The sequence below is a fragment of the Anabrus simplex genome, chromosome 1 (assembly GCF_040414725.1).
Source record: "Anabrus simplex isolate iqAnaSimp1 chromosome 1, ASM4041472v1, whole genome shotgun sequence".
NCBI classification, from domain to species: domain Eukaryota; kingdom Metazoa; phylum Arthropoda; class Insecta; order Orthoptera; family Tettigoniidae; genus Anabrus; species Anabrus simplex.
In genome coordinates, this window is record NC_090265.1 from 662661917 (window position 1) to 662678262 (window position 16346).

A 16346-nucleotide genomic window follows, 5' to 3' on the forward strand; every position below is an offset into this window, starting at 1 on the left:
GAGCCAAGGAGCACTTTTACTATGTTTTTGCTTTTTGTTTTCTATGGACGTTCTACTGGATTATCAATCCATTTTGTTTCAAGATTCTTACCAACGAATACATTGAAATCTTCTATAGAATCATGATCATTTAAAAACTATTCTTTGACAAGATATTGCTCAAAATCACTATCATAATTATTTTCTTCTACAACCTCCTCTGCAACATAGTCAAGTTCATGTATATTTTCTAAAGATTCATTTCCATTTCCATCTAACTCCATGAAAATGTGATCTATGCCTTGATATTCTATATAATAATGCCTTTCATAAGATCTAAAAACCAAACAAGACATACTTATTGACTCTTCACAAAGAATAATTATTATGGAACTCTTCCTTGTGAACAGTCGAGATTTCATTCTGAAGATTCAGAGGCAAAGTTCTCTACAAAACCTAAAGAATTTCACCTTGTTTTCTTCACACGGCATAAGTCCAAAAGCCTATATCATGTCTATAACAAGTAGGCCTACTTAGCCTAATCTGAACTGAAATTAAGAAAAATAACTACAAATGGAGACTCAGAATGGAGCTGTGTAAACAACGCTTTCCTCGAGTGCACGTATCACGTTCAGTTTCACAACTCTATCATAATTCAAAGACTGCTGCTAGCACATTCTAGTGGCTGTGATAGTTGTCTGAGAATAAGGACAACCGCAAAGTTGATCAATCTTAGTACCATCTTAAGTCCAAAGCAGTTGAAAGTGCAGTGTAAACACTGCCTACGTGAGCTCCTGAGGGTTAATACAATATTTGGTATTTCTTTCCCAATCTAGTAAGCCAAGGATAATGGCAGAGAGGACTTGTCGTGCTTACCACACAATACCTCGTAATAATCTGCAGGCCTTCGGGCTGAGCAGCGGTTGCTTGGTAGCCAAGGCCCTTCAAGGTCTGTAGTGCCATGGGGTTTGGTTTGGTATTACTTTATCAAGTCTTATTGTTTATGAATGCTTGTCATCTGCAGGATCCGAAGATAAAAATATTTTGGTCTGGGACACGAAGCGTGGTCGTCTACTTTCTTCCATACAACTCCATGTTCCAATTCTGAATTTGGAGATGTCAACAGACGCATCTCGCATTGCTGTCCACCTACTAGAAAATCGTCATCTACCAATTATATGCCTTCATAATACCCCTGCAACCTATGTCAAGATGCCTGCATATGTTGCTCCAGCAAAAGAAGTAGAAGGTAGGACGTTAACTATTGTCTTTCTTACCTCACTTTAAATAAACAAATAATTTTAATGTAGGTACTAATGAGCAGCCAGTTTTCCCTTTACTGTCAAAGAAAATTACTCCATGATAACAAAAAGTTGTGTACATTGGTGCTTTTGCTTGCTTGATGCATGTAAGATTTTTTAAAGTTTTAGTTAAGATATTCATGGCTAGACACTATACTCTTTAGGATTTATATAAGAAGTATGGAAATGCTGAATTTCTACATAAATCCTAGAATCTATAATGCTTAATTTTTAATTGATTACTAATTCCATATTCTTATTGTTATTAAATGTTAATTGGAGCTTAAACCAGTGGTTTCAAATACTAACAAAGGTATTATTTTGTAAATGTTTCCATACATAAATCTGTTGAATAATTTCACATTCCCTTGGTTATTTGAAAACAAACAGACATTGCTGATAGATCTCATGTACAGATGTATATTTTAATGTTAACCTTATGTTTCTTTGTTAAAAGACTTACGACCATCGGCCCCAAAAAGACCCATGAGACGTCTGCTCAAGAAAGAAGTATCCTTAGACACATATACGTGGCAGAAGAAATATGGCCACCTAACATCTTCCATAATGATGGCTGCCGTTGACGAAAGGCTCAAACGAAGATTTTCTGTATCTGCGAGTATGGAAGAGATATCAAAGATTCCTACTAAAGGAAGCATGGGATCACAGGTGAGAATCATATTTCTTGTTCCTGATATCTTTAAATATGGCTTACCGAGCTCGATAGCTGCAGTCGCTTAAGTGCGGCCAGTGTCCTGTATTCGGGAGATAGTAGGTTCGAACCCCACTGTCGGCAGCCCTGAGAATGGTTTTCCGTGGTTTCCCATTTTCACACCAGGCAAATGCTGGGGCTGTACCTTAATTAAGGCCACGGCCGCTTCCTTCCCACTCCTAGCCCTTCCCTGTCCCATCGTCGCCATAAGACCTATCTGTGTCGGTGCGACGTAAAACAACTAGGAAAAAAATATATATATATGGCTTAATAATGAAGAAATTTTAAAATAAGGCTTGACTGGTGAGACAAATGCAGCAGTCATTGAAAGTCTTAGAGGGGATCCATTACCTATGATGATTTTTTTTTTAACAACCTGACAACCTGCTTTTACGTCACTTTGACACAAATAGGTCTTATGGCAACGATTGGACAGGAAATGGCTAGGAGTGGGAAGGAAGCAGGCATGGTCTTAATTAAAGTTCAGTCCCAGCATTTGCTTGGTGTGAAAATGGGACACCATGGAAAACCACCTTCAGGGCTGCTGACAGTGAGGTTCAAACCCAGGGCTGCCGACAGTGGGATTCAAACCCACTATCTCCTGAATGCATGCTCACAACTACATGCCCCTAAATGCATGGCCAACTCGCTCGGTCTATGAATTAAAATCTCAACAAGGCTCAATTATTAGCTTGAGAGACTTGGGGGGTCGAGGCAGTTAATAACAATAGAGTAAAAAGATACCTCACATTTACTGTTAGTTAGTTTATCCACTCCCAGTTGGAGCTTCTGTACTGGATTCAACTGTTCTTGAGACTCCTCTGTGCATCCATCATTGTACAGCAAAATGGCAAAAAAATCTAGACATTAGATGATATTAAGTTTGATTCTTCAGTATGTCATATATTTTCAGCTTGGTTCTAGTTTGAGTCTTCAAAGTTTATGTTGGAAAATCAATAATAATATAATGTTATTATTTTTACATCCTACTTACTACTTTTGATGTTTTTTTTGGAAATCCCAAAGTGCTGGAATTTTGTCCTGCGCGAGTTCTTTTACATGCTGGTAAATCTAATCGTGATATGTATTCAAGTAATTGGTTTCATATTTCATTGATATACTATTTAATTTTATTTTTAATGTATTTAAATTGTTCCCTGATAAGAGTAGACTTCACTGCTATTTTATTATTACCAGATCAAATGATTTGATTGGATATGCCCTCTGATTAACTCCACTCATTAGAGTATGCCTTCTCATTTCTTTCATATACTTTAGCTTCTTTTCTTTTTAATTTCACCATTCTGTCTGAGAGTTTTAACTCTCCAGCTCCGCTCATAATCATCAACATCAAAGGTTTAGCTTGATGAATAACATTATCAGCCATCACTTATTTAAGGTCACTGCCGTTCATTGCTTACATCTCCAGCCTTATGTTCATACATACTTCTGTATTCTGTTTTAAGCCTGAGAAATATATGAAGATGTGGCTGCAAAACAACTGTACTGCAACATACAATTCAAGAGTTTGTTTCAGTGAAAAGTGTGATTGCAAATGAAAAGAGTCACCTTGGATTGCTTTTTAATAAATAGCTGGAAGTATATCTACAGTGTAAACATTTTTAAATGTTACATCGATACAGAAAGGTCGTATGGCCACGATGGGATAGGAAAGGGCTAGCAGTGGGAAGGAATCGGCCGTGGCCTTAATTAAGGTACAGCCCCAGTACCAGTATTTGCCTGGTATGAAAATAGGAAACCACAGAAAACCATCTTCAGGGCTGCTGACAGTGGGGTTCGAACCCACTATCTCCCGGATGCAAGCTTACATCTGTGCGGCCCTAACCACACAGCCAACTCACCCAATACAGTGTAAGCAAATTAAGATTTTCAAACTAGTACATTCAAATATGGATTTCTTCGTGGTCATCATCAAATGCCTTCTATATGCCTAATTTATATAAAATTGAGGGAAGTTTGTTGTAACTAGCTGTAACCCACTAATTTTAAACAACAGGGTGGTCTTGTATTGTAACTTGGTGTCAATAACTTGTTGAAAATAAAACAGAGTTGATTAATAATTGATACATTCAAACTTAACACTTCTGTATTTTGATATCTACTAAACTGAACTGAACTGAACTGAACTGAACTGCAGTATTCACAACCAAAGAATCCAAAGACTCTGTTGATCTCACAGAGATTCCAATAGATGGCGCTACTCTCATACAGTTATTATATCGTGCACCTGGGATTTGTCATGCCCTGTCTTAGAGTATACCCTGTGAGAATTTCGGAACTACAGCACTGTATATAGAAGTCACATATGATTCTGTTTTGAGTAAGCATTAGGAAATAAGAATACAACTTGTTTTTTTTTTTCCCAAATACATAAAAACACAAATAGACCAATACTGTTATATTTTGAACAGTATCTGACATAAATAAAGGTCCGGAATTTATGAAGCTACTCAAAATTCTGTTTTAAAAATAAAGTAACTCAGTTTCCATTGATTACTCTGGTATTATCTTCTCAGGGCCTAGGACCAGAGCAAGCAGCTCTTGCTCAGTCACAACACTTCGACCAGTTGGAAGCACTCTGGAACAAACGCTCACCTCCTCGTCGCCGACATAATCAGGTACTGAATGTTTTATTTTGTGTTTCTTTCTTGGCACAGGCCAGAGCAAAATGTAGTTTCTAGTGAAGTCCCAGTCTTATTTTTGTCTGTGATAGTATGGAAGCTGCTGATGTGTGGGTTGTGCTGATTTACGACATTTGCAGCTTGACTGTGTCTGAATGGTATAAAAGGTGATATTCATAGGTTATCAAACTGCAATAACATTTCCTGGCCCAGTGAGTAAAGCAATGGGAAACTACTTTGCGCTACTATTAGCTTTTGTAGTTTCCCTATAACCGCAAGACCTTCAGTGGTACAATTTGAGGATCCAACCAGCAAAAAGACTGATTAAAATGACACAGATGCCATGAATTCTTACTAAAACATTTGATCTTAGCTTCATCAGAATAATAGTAACTTTCTTTCATGGATCCTCCTCCTCCTTTATTTATATATTTATTTATTTATTTATTTATTTATTTATTTATTTATTTATTTATTTATTTATTTATTTATTTATTTATTTTAATTTTTTAGCCAACATAGGACTACTTACTCAGGTTAATGGAGGTTTTTCTTCTTTTTGTCAGCCCAGTACCGTTTCATTCTTTCTGAACATAATTTTCTTTCTGCTTCTGGAATCACTTTTCCTATTCTCTGCTTGTTGATTTTTGTCTGTAGTCTGTGACGTACCCACTCGTCCCACAGATGTTTGACAAAATTATAATGTGGCGGGTCACTTTAATATTAATATAAATAAATAATATCTCATTGTTTCTCCATAAACAATATCCCATGAGTGCCAGCCTTCAAGCTTATGGCTTGAAAACGAAAGTTGATAATTAATAATAATACGTAATGAGACTCAAAAAACTCCCAGGGGTAGGGTGACGGGACACAAATCATTAAGTACACTAACTTGAAATTTAAGGATCATTAATAATAATTTCAGAACATACAAATTAAAACAGCTATTTATTAGGATGAAAAACGTGACGTAATGGCGTATTAATGAAATCTGAACTTACGGAAGCAAAAGAAAAATTTAATGAAATTAACTCTAAGAAAATGAACTGTTGCGCGAAGACTTGCAGTAACTTATGCCATAAGCTCACAATATGTAGACTCTGTTGTCTTGAAGCTGATGATGGGTGGATCTCTCGTACCGGCTGCCTCATCTGTTGTTAGATTCCAGTCCTACTTATGCTTTTCCTGCCTTTAACACTTCCTATTTTACTCCTTACATAAAGTCATAATGAGTCCTAACCACCATGGGTTATGTTCATGGAGAGAATACACTTGTATTCTTCCATATTACAGAACAGTAGTGTAGCTAAATTCATAATAAAAGCTCTCCTTCCCTATACTAGTCAAAACCAGTCTCTTGTTGACTACCTCTCGTCATTGAGATAACAAGTCCCAATGAGAGTAACTTTTGAATAGTATCCTACGGTACTATTCAGATGTGAAGTGAACTAAGTTAAAATCTTCTCCGATGTGCAGATGTAGAATCGTAGTAAGAGTGTCTTCCAAGAGTGAGAATAAGGATGTCCTCCCCAGCTCTTGTCTTCGAAGTATATAGGTTCAAAAGTCTCCTTCCATCAGCCATATCACATGGTCCAGTAAGATTCAAGGTCTCATCCCTTCTCCTATGTTTTGCTGTGAATCCATCACGTTGCTTCATTACATTCATTCGCATAGGCTGAACTTTCCCGCTGAAATAACGTGTCAGGTAGCGAAGTTCGAAAAGTGGGCATTTATAATGTATCAACTGTCTCTTCATGAGGTGGAGAGGGTAAGATCTCTCGTAACCTTGATAACGCACATTTCCTGGAAATGGGCTGAAATTAGCCTGCTGACTCTGGTCACCTCACAACGGCTATTGGAAAATTTACTGCAAGTTATTAATATGAATGATGTTAAAATACTTTACCCAATAATTTGTTCGTTCAGAATACGTTATAGCCGCGATGCAAAGAAATGAAATGATAATTGAAATGGATGATAAAAACCCTATATATATATTAATTTATAAATGACCTATTAGTGATTAAATATATACATCTTATCAATTAATTATATACAGTAGTTCAATAACTGAAAACATGCAGTGATGTCCCAAACATCACAAGTCTACTGTGTTTATCTTTCAGTATCTTGAGTGTATTGGTTTTGTATTTTAAATCTTCTATTGTAACATGCAACTCTCTCACATCTTCTTTAAGTTCTGTGATCCATTTAATATTATTCTTACTCTTCCATAGTTTTTCTAATTATTTTTCTACTGATTCTATTTTCTATTTATTTATTTATTTATTTATTTATTTATTTATTTATTTATTTATTTATTTATTTAATTAAACTCCCCTAACTGGAGATTACCCCTGAGTATACAGTAAAACAAGATAAATTTTAAAAATAATTGTAAAGAATTGATTGCATAATGGTATGGTATGGTATGCTGCAGTAACAGCAACTCTCTTACCAATGCCTGATTAAGGTTTCATGATTTGTAGGACTTATGAAAAAGAGAATAATGATTTCTCTAGTGCCAACCATTTATCTGATGACTTTGATATCATTCAACTATTACTCTTATTAACAGAACGTTCTATTCCTCGTGAACCTCATTGGATTGTGTTTCAGACATATGAAATCTGATCATCAAATATATTATAAAGCTCTTTTGATGGTCTTTAAAGGCTATCATATCAATTTTATGGGTGCTGTCTGTAACAGAGAGACCATGAACCTCCTCGATGACTGTAAAGCCCGAGTTATGGAACACTTGAGCAATGGCAGATCATATTTTATGATGCCTTGTAGTTCATATGGAATACCAAAGAATGTGTAAAAAATGTAGTTCTGACAAACAGATAAGAGTAGATGCAGGATGTAGTAGTTATATAGACATGAAAGAGATATTGAAAAAGCAACAAATTGTTTTACAGTGCTAAACTAAGCAGTCAATAGGAGAATATTGCAATGTAATTGGAAGAATGAGGACTAATGTAGATAATATAACAAAAATGGAAATGAGGGGCATAATATGGTGGCTAACAGGGAACACAAATATAAAGCATACAGACAGCATAGAGATGATAATGAATGTTTACAATTTTCTAAAGAAATAGAATAGGCAAATCTTATGAAAGACTATTTAGAGTCAGAGAAATAAGAGATAAATTTAGGGATGAGGAGGATATGAGGAAAGCTGATAATGAAACTCAGTTGTATACAATGGTAAAGTTATTGAACAGAGAGTGGATGCCCCTGCAAACAATTGCAAAATTATTCAACATTATTAAGGGAATGTGGAGAAGTAAATTGATGGAGGAAAAGAATTGATACATGCTCGTTAGTGACAGAATTGTGCCTAAGGCAACCTGGACAATATAACTTTGTTTAAGTCTAGAGCAATTATGTGCATGGATTACAGCATGTAATTAATTTACCATCATATTCTAATTAATTTGCATGTTTTGATAATTAATACTAATAATCATTTCAGATATCAGACGAGGTATAGAGAGAATGAGGATAATTACTGTGGTGATCTTCACTTTGCAGGGTTACGTTTCTGGGGTATCTGATGGACCTCTAAAGCATGTCGGAGAAGTTTCATTTCTTTACAATCAATACCTCTAACACTTCTTTCAGGCCATTCTTCCTCTGTTTAATTTCTAATCACTCACAGGTGTTAAATTCTGGTTAATGATGTTTTGCTGACATTATTTTTTTATTTGTCTTTCTGCTGCATATTTTTAAATTATTCTCTACTAGAGGACCCATGCTGCTCTGTAGCATTCATTATAAATAGGTCAGATAACTCGTCTTGATATGCCTGTCATATTCATATTGTTTTGCCTGCCCAATTCAGTGGTTTTATGAACATTTAATAAGAAGCATGTTATGGTATGCTACAGTTCATAGTCAGAAGTCATCCATTCTAATGTCATCCTGTCATCTGTTTGGTAAAAATCTATCCATAATTTGTTTTTTTTTTTTTTAATCTTGCAGTTCTTGATGTAAAGCTTGGTATTGTGTCGTACAAGGCAATGATTTTTTTAAATTACAGTTCTTCTACATAGAACGGTTGTCTTGTGACATCATAGGTTAGTCTCAAAGGAGCATTTCTGCCAGGCAGAGAACTTTTTTAGGATACACGGCCTTCAGTCTTTCTAGTGTAGGTAGGTTAGGTTAGGTTGGTATTCCCATATAATCTCTAAGGCGCATGTCATGATGGGGTCTGTTTGTACACAGACTTTTTTCGCTTAGCAGCATGTAAGATATTAGGAACGCTCTGCTATCTGTTGAATATATTAGGGAGCTGGGAAAGATTAGAGAATCAAAGAGTGTGTAGCAGGGAATAGTATTTTTCTGTGATTGGAGGAAGTGTATACTCTCTGGCTTTGCAGGTAGTAATCAAAGATGGCTGGATGCAATGACATTACTAAGGATGAAAATCACATATATCAGAATATGAAAGTGTTAGTCACTTAGCAACTTGCTAAGTACAGAATGTATTGCAGGTTAGAGAAACCCTCCTCCTGCAGTTATTGGAGTGATCATTTAATGTTTTGATTTTATGATTACTCAAAGTTGGCTGGCCTCAGAGGCCTATCAATGTCTTATGATTCACCAACAAGTAATTCTGGAGAGAAAAAAACAGAAATGAAGCAAAACAGTCCAGTAGAATGGATGGATTTGGCAAAGCTGTTTTTAGTAAATTCTTTCAATACTTAGATGATATTAAACTTTTGCAACACACTAAGGGTAAGATGGATAGACTGAATTACGAATGATGAGATACTGAAACAAATTGGTGAGAGGAGTATGATTTGGCTAAATTTGATGAGTAGGAGATAGGACACATCTTAAGACACCCAGGACTTGTTCAGTTGGTTTTTGAGGGAAGTATAGGAAACCATAAAAGACAAATTTTAGAATGAGGAAAACAAATTTATAAAGTCACCAACATCTTTAAAAAGCACGATGTAACAGTAGTGTTCTAAACCAACAATAGGAATGTTCAAGTCTTACATAATGCCACATCCATAAACAAGTTCAATAGTTTTCCAAAATCAGGAGTATACAGGATTATTTGAAACAGTTGTAATTCTTCTTACGTCAGACAGACCGGGACGAATTTTAATATAAGGTACTCAGAACATGTCAATCCTTTGAAGTACAATAAATTTTTAGCTGTAGGACAGCATATGCATGAGTATAATAATAAATTCACAGACATAAAACAAGATATGGAAATTCTCAAAATCATCAACAAAGGATCCCTCCTTAACATTACTGAAAGCTGCTTCATACATATAGATCAATATTTTAACACGAATCATAATCTTAATGACATTTCAGAAAAGCCAAATATCCTATTTGACCTTCTAATTTCCTTTTTTTAGAAATGTCAAACCAACAAGTCATAATTCAGTTTTTCATTCACAGCACCTTTTCTTAGCAGTCATCTCTTTTCCCACATCCTTCAGCCCTGCCTTAATTCCCACCCCCCTTGCTTTCCACCGCCTCTCCTTTCCCCAACCTCTTCCCTTGCCCTGCCTCTCTGTCTTTGCTCTGCCCCTTCCTTTTCCTTTGAATCTCACAACCGTTAGTATTAGGCACACAACAATAGGCCATGCACCACATGCCACAACAAGACGTAAGTCTCATATAACCTATGCCATTTGACTAACACGCTCTCTCCTTCAGTTCATTCATTTTAATTTTTTCTATCATTTATTTAGGTTAACTTCATGGGCACCGCAATGTATTGTGAATTTATACCAGCTACAAATTAAGAATGTGTCAGTTTTATCCATACCTTCATGTGCCATCCTGACAATGTCCAACAGCATTTCAGCATAATTTTAACAAGCACTACGGGAACATTTAATTTTATTTATGTTGATTGATGTGGAAACACCATCTAGCAGTTCTGCGTCAGCTGGTGGTTATTTACAGTGGCATCCAGTGGCTTGCATACTGATAACACCACTTAAGTAGATTTGGTGATTGATGATCTGACTACAGAATCAACATTTACCCGTTCCCGTTTCGCAATTGAAATTGAAATGATTAGCAGGGATGGAATGGACAATTCTATGAATATTAATGCAAGAAAAAGTCTGCATGATAAGCATACTCCAGATGCTGAATTTAGAGCCTAATTTATTTTTCAAATTTTACACACAGTTCATCCCAGATTTTAATGTCAATTGTGTGTCTGTAGATTTTTTTTATATAAATTGTGTGTTTATACATTTCTTTAGTCATTAGATGTATTACATTAAGGCTGAAGATGGCCAGCTAAGGCTGAAACTAGTCCCTAGTCTAATAATGTAATTTAAAAATATTATAGTATTGAAAAGGTGGACCATTACAACATTAATTTAATAATTATTGTGAGGAAATTCACCAACAGCTTTGTTTGGGAAGGAGTTTGCTAGACACATTAGAACTGGGTACACTGAAGTGGTATAGTCATATGAAATGAATGGTCCTTAATAGGATCCCAAAAATATATTTTGATCAGAATATCCCAGGCAAAAGACCATAAGGAAGGTCTGGAGATATTTGGAAAAAACAAATCTGGAGAGACCTAGTTGAGAGAGATATAGGATGGCAACAAACATGCGAACAGCAAGTAATGTTTGATTGAACATATTAGAAGATGCTCATTTATGACCATACGTGGCTTTCTGGAGCAGAGAAATGAGGATGGCAATGATACATTTTCAAGGGTTAGCATCAATAAATGTTAATTTTTCATACTTTGTTCCCTGTGATTTACAGTCCTTGTTAATATTGTATTAGTTTTATTTATTTTATTTCATTTCTTTTCTTTCTGTTTCAGTCACTATCGAAACAAAATTCCCGCTCAAGCCGTCGAGACTCATCGGAGATTGACGAATGCACCCCAGCCGAGGAGAATGTAGGTGCGTGCAATGGATGTAGTCATCAGATGGCAGAATCTGTACACAGCAGAGACCCCAGGCTCACCCAATCTTGCATCACTCAATGACCCAGCACTTATCCCTCGCATGGCAAACTAGTCACTGTACACTTTAGTAGCCCTGGTCCATGTTCATACATTCCAGAAATAATTAATACAGTATTGCAATCAGAACTGGAATTTTTTTTTTTTTTTTTTTTTTACTTTCCATTTCAATACCAAGTCATCAACTTAGTGATTTGAAAGTATTATACTGAAGTATTCAGTTAGTTAAGACATTAAACTTACTTTGTTATCACAGTCATTGTTTTTAAATTATGATTACATTATTTTTTATTTTTTTTGGTTTCTTCAACTGGATATTACTCTCAATTAAACATACGAAATTTCGAATATTGGAAAATATTTTAACTTCAGAAACCATTCTGGTTTATGTCCTTGACCAGAACTTCCTGTAAACAATATTTTATTTATTTAATTTGTCTGGTTCCTTGTAGTGTAGTGGCCCTCGGCAGAGGACACCAGGTTTGATTCCCAGAGAGGACAGAGATTTTAGTCACTTGTGGTTGATTCCTCTCATTCAGGGGCTGGGTGTTTATATTTGTCCAAATACCCCTCCTCATCTGCATACAATACCATATACACATGCAGTAGTAAATACATCCCTCCACACAAGGTTGGCATCAGTGAAAACACTCAGCCATAAAACCAAGCTCAATCCACAAGTAGTGCCGACCCCAAATAATAGTGAGGAAGGCCATGAAGAAGATAAAGAATTACTCTTCACTATCGATCACATTCTCATTTCCAAAATGCCAGTAAACACCTTGTCTGATACATAGATCAGTGAGAAAACTCACTAGCTATTCTTTTCTTATAGATAGCCACAGTTTTGTCCAGTCAGAAGGTACTCCTATTACTTTACCATATTTCACTCTTTCAAATCTAATTTCAACTATTTCTGCTGCTTTATGACAACGTAGTTTATTTACCATCCTTTCCAATTCTTTGAGAAAGCTCTTCCCAAAGAACTTGTTTATTTGTTAATTCAACAGAAAGAATTCCTTTTAGGTTCAGAAGATTTCCAAAATATTACATCTTTCTCTCCATTGATTTCCTGGGACTTACTGTATATACATGAATAATCCATGCCATTGAATAACTTGTGCACCCTACTTTTAGAAGATTGTTTTATTTACAATGAATTAATCTTTCATAATGATGTACTCCAGAACTGAATACAATAAAATATAAATATGTTTTATGAAACATTTATTGACATTAAGAAAGCTTATGAGTGTGCCCAAACAGGTGGTATGAGACACATTAAAACTAAAACAAATTAACAGAGTGGAAGTGCAAATGATAAAAGCTGTGTACAAAAATTGCGTTAGTAGTGTGAAGACTAGTATAGGAGGAAAAAAAAATGGTTTAAAGTGAAACTAGTCTCCGACAGGAAAGTGTACTATCCCCCATACTATTCATCATAGTCATGGATGAAATTCATAAGAACATTAAACAGAGATTGGGAAGACAGGCAACAAAAGCCATGTTGTTTGCAGATGATAGTGATATGGGGTGATGAAACGGAAGTGCAAAAATAAGTAGATGTATGGAATCAAGGGAGAGAAAAATTTGGGATGAAAGTAAGAACGGAGAAAAGTGAAACAGTAGTGATTACAAGGGGAAGGTAGGAAGGAAGGAAGGAAGGAAGGAAGGAAGGAAGGAAGGAAGAGGGAAGATAAAACTGAATGGTAAAATTCTGGAAGTGGTTAAAAGTTTCAAGTACTTGGAAAGTGTGATCACAGAAGATGGAAAGATTACTGAGGAAATTAGAAAAAGAATACAACAAGCAAACAGCTTCTACCTATGTACAAGGGGTATTTTGTGGAATCAAGATGTCCCAAAGAAATGTAAGAAAGTATTATATTCAACCTATTATGAACCCATACTAACCTATGCAGCTGGATCATGGACTACAATAAAACAAGGGGAGAGTAGAATACAGGCAGCAGAGAGGAAAATCCTAGGGGCTATCAAGGGCAAGACCAGAAAGGATAGAATTAGAAATGAAGAGATAATGAAAAGGAAAGGAATCATGAAACTTCAAGACAGGATAGAAACAACAAAGCTATGATGAGAATAGGAGAAGAGAGAGTGCCAAAAAAAGCTTCTTTAGAGAAGTTAACAAGAGAGAGACCACGACAAAGACCGCAAAAGAGGTGGACAGATTCAGTGTGGGAGTGCATAGAGACATTTCCTTTTCACTCTGCCTAACCATTTCTTCACTGTGCTCACCTCTCTGCCTTTCCTCTTCTCTGGCTATGTCCATAGTTGCTTCTCTAAACATTTGTATTTTCACACTGTTGTCCACTGCTCTTTCCTTATCACTATGCATGACCACTCTTTCACTATGTTCGTCTCCCTGCGTTTCCTCACTCGACTTTCTGTTTCCCTTTGCTCTTTCCTTGTCACCTTGTCCGTCTTCTCCAACCTTGCTTTCTAAAACTTGCCTTTCTTCCATGCTCCTCCCCACCACTTTTTCTTGCTTCCAATTCTCTTCTAATTCCTGTAATTTTGTCACTGTCCAAAATCTGGTCCATTGGCCATTGGTTACCACTAATTCCTAACCCCTAATGTGAGCTCTTAATCCTTGAAGTCTGGCCCTTACTAAATGTTTCTTAAGGGTTTTTACATTCTTCATCCCTTCTCTTCCCATGACCCTCTTAATCAAAATTTTTGTACTCTGTAGATTACCCGTGTTTCTTCTCACTATTTCTGCCATCAGGGAGGTTAACAACTTCTCTTTTATTGGCCTGTTACCCTGTGCTTTACCTATCCTCTCCACATTGTCTATGTCCACTTCTCTGAAGTTAATTTTCATTCAGTTTTGGATGACTTCTACAACTTTGTAAATTGTCGTCACTTTGTCCCCTCTTTTTTCTTCCGGCACTCCATATATATATAAGCATTTATTCCTGCATTCCTGGGTACTGTCTTCTATTTCTGCCTTCAACTTCATCACCTCTTCTTCCACATTCCTTATTTTCTCTTTGAGTGACACAATTTCTCTCTCGTTTTTTTCCCACTTTGGTCGTTATTTCATCTGTTTTACCCTGAATCCATTCCCTCATATTTTCAAACTCTTTCACTTGTTCCTAAATCATATGTTTTATCTGTTCAAATAGGCATACTTCTTCCACAACCTTCTTTACTACCCTCCTTATGACCTCCACATCTTCCCAGCTCATGTTGCCACTGGGAGATAGGCTGGGGTTTACTTCCATGCCCCCTATAACTAGCAGTACCATAATCATGGCTACTGCCAATATCATCTCACCCTTCATACTTATTTCCACTTTGTCTCCTTCTTGTTTGGCTGTGTTCTTCTTCCTTCTCCCCTGCCATCTTCCAATAACTACTCAATACTGCTCCACAACAATCATCTTCCTCATCATTCTTGTCTTCCTTCTTGCATTTACCGCTCGCACTTCACTCCCACTCTACCGGCACACTCGTCTCAGCATGTCTGCACACTATGCGAGCTTATGCTAGACTGTTTTCACAGTATTTGTAGAGCTGTTAGCTGGGTCGCATTTTGTATTCTTTCCCTTCCTGGACTGGTCCTAATATAACTAAGGTTAAGTTATAAGGAGATTCCCACCTTCCAATACTTGTCAATTTTTTATACATGTCATAATTCAGCCTAATCTCTAGACATATAATAACACAATATAACACACACATATATATATATATATAGAGAGAGAGAGAGATTATGTCATGTAATCAATAAAATTATTATAAAAATTGACAAGTATTGGAAGGTGGGAATCTCCTTTATAACTTAACCTTAGTTGCGTTGAGCCAATACGGGACAAAATATGAGATTTATAAGCTGGTCCTAATATCTCCCTAAATATTTTTCTCTCCTGGATTCCAAGCTTGTCCGTGAATTCTTTCCTCTTGAGTATTAGACATTCTGAAGCATCTAAGGCTTCAGGGAGGATGACTGTCTGGTAGTGCTTCAATTTAGTGTTACGGGAGAGACACTTTTTACTGTAGGTGTTCTTGGTCAGTTGGTATGCCAGGTCTAACTTGTTAACTCAAGTTGATATTTTGTGTTATTGATGTTATTTTTATGTATGATTTTGCTATGTTATATTATTTTAGGCTTCTTATGAATATTTCAATCCTGAGATGGCTTGGATATTTTAAAGCAATTCTGTAGTTCACTTTCTTATCCTCTTACCATACAAGAACATTGTAAAAAATAAGGTCTTCATTATTTTTGAGTTTTGAATAACAGAACATGGATTAGATAGAAATTACAAAATGAATAATGAACTAACAAAAATTTAATTAGAATTATATACTCAAGGACCAGGACTTAAATGCAAGAGAGTTAGTCAGACTACTATGGTGTACAGATAGAAATATGCACATTTAGTAAAAATTAGTATAGTATGTTGATTTTGTACAGACAGAGATGTATTTATATTTAATTTTTACTTATGAAATACAACCAAATATTGATTTTATTTCCATTGTGCTTTATTTTCTTTGCATGAGCATTTAATTTGTTCCAGACCTTTTGTTTAACTAGCTCAAGTATGTTGCAGTACAGGAGTGTCATTTATCATTTCCTGTAAGTATTTCTATTTTTCTTTATTATCAGACAGAATGTATATTTTAGGTTTATTTTTAATTTAACTTTGTGTAACTATTTAATGTTCTACAGTAGAATATTATTAAGCAGCTACACAAACAAG

General features: G+C 35.8%; 1 protein-coding gene across 1 annotated transcript in view; it reads left to right on the forward strand.

Moving 5' to 3' along the window:
• LOC136857286 (protein qui-1) overlaps positions 1-15330 on the forward strand; it is a 2256165-nt gene extending 2240835 nt beyond the window's left edge. Inside the window, exons 28-31 of the mRNA XM_068225125.1 lie at positions 1004-1228; positions 1738-1949; positions 4530-4631; positions 11476-15330. Coding sequence (XP_068081226.1) covers positions 1004-1228; positions 1738-1949; positions 4530-4631; positions 11476-11643 — 707 coding nt within the window. The 3' untranslated portion in view covers positions 11644-15330. The remainder of the gene's footprint in view (positions 1-1003; positions 1229-1737; positions 1950-4529; positions 4632-11475) is intronic.
• Positions 15331-16346: the final 1016 nt, after the last annotated feature.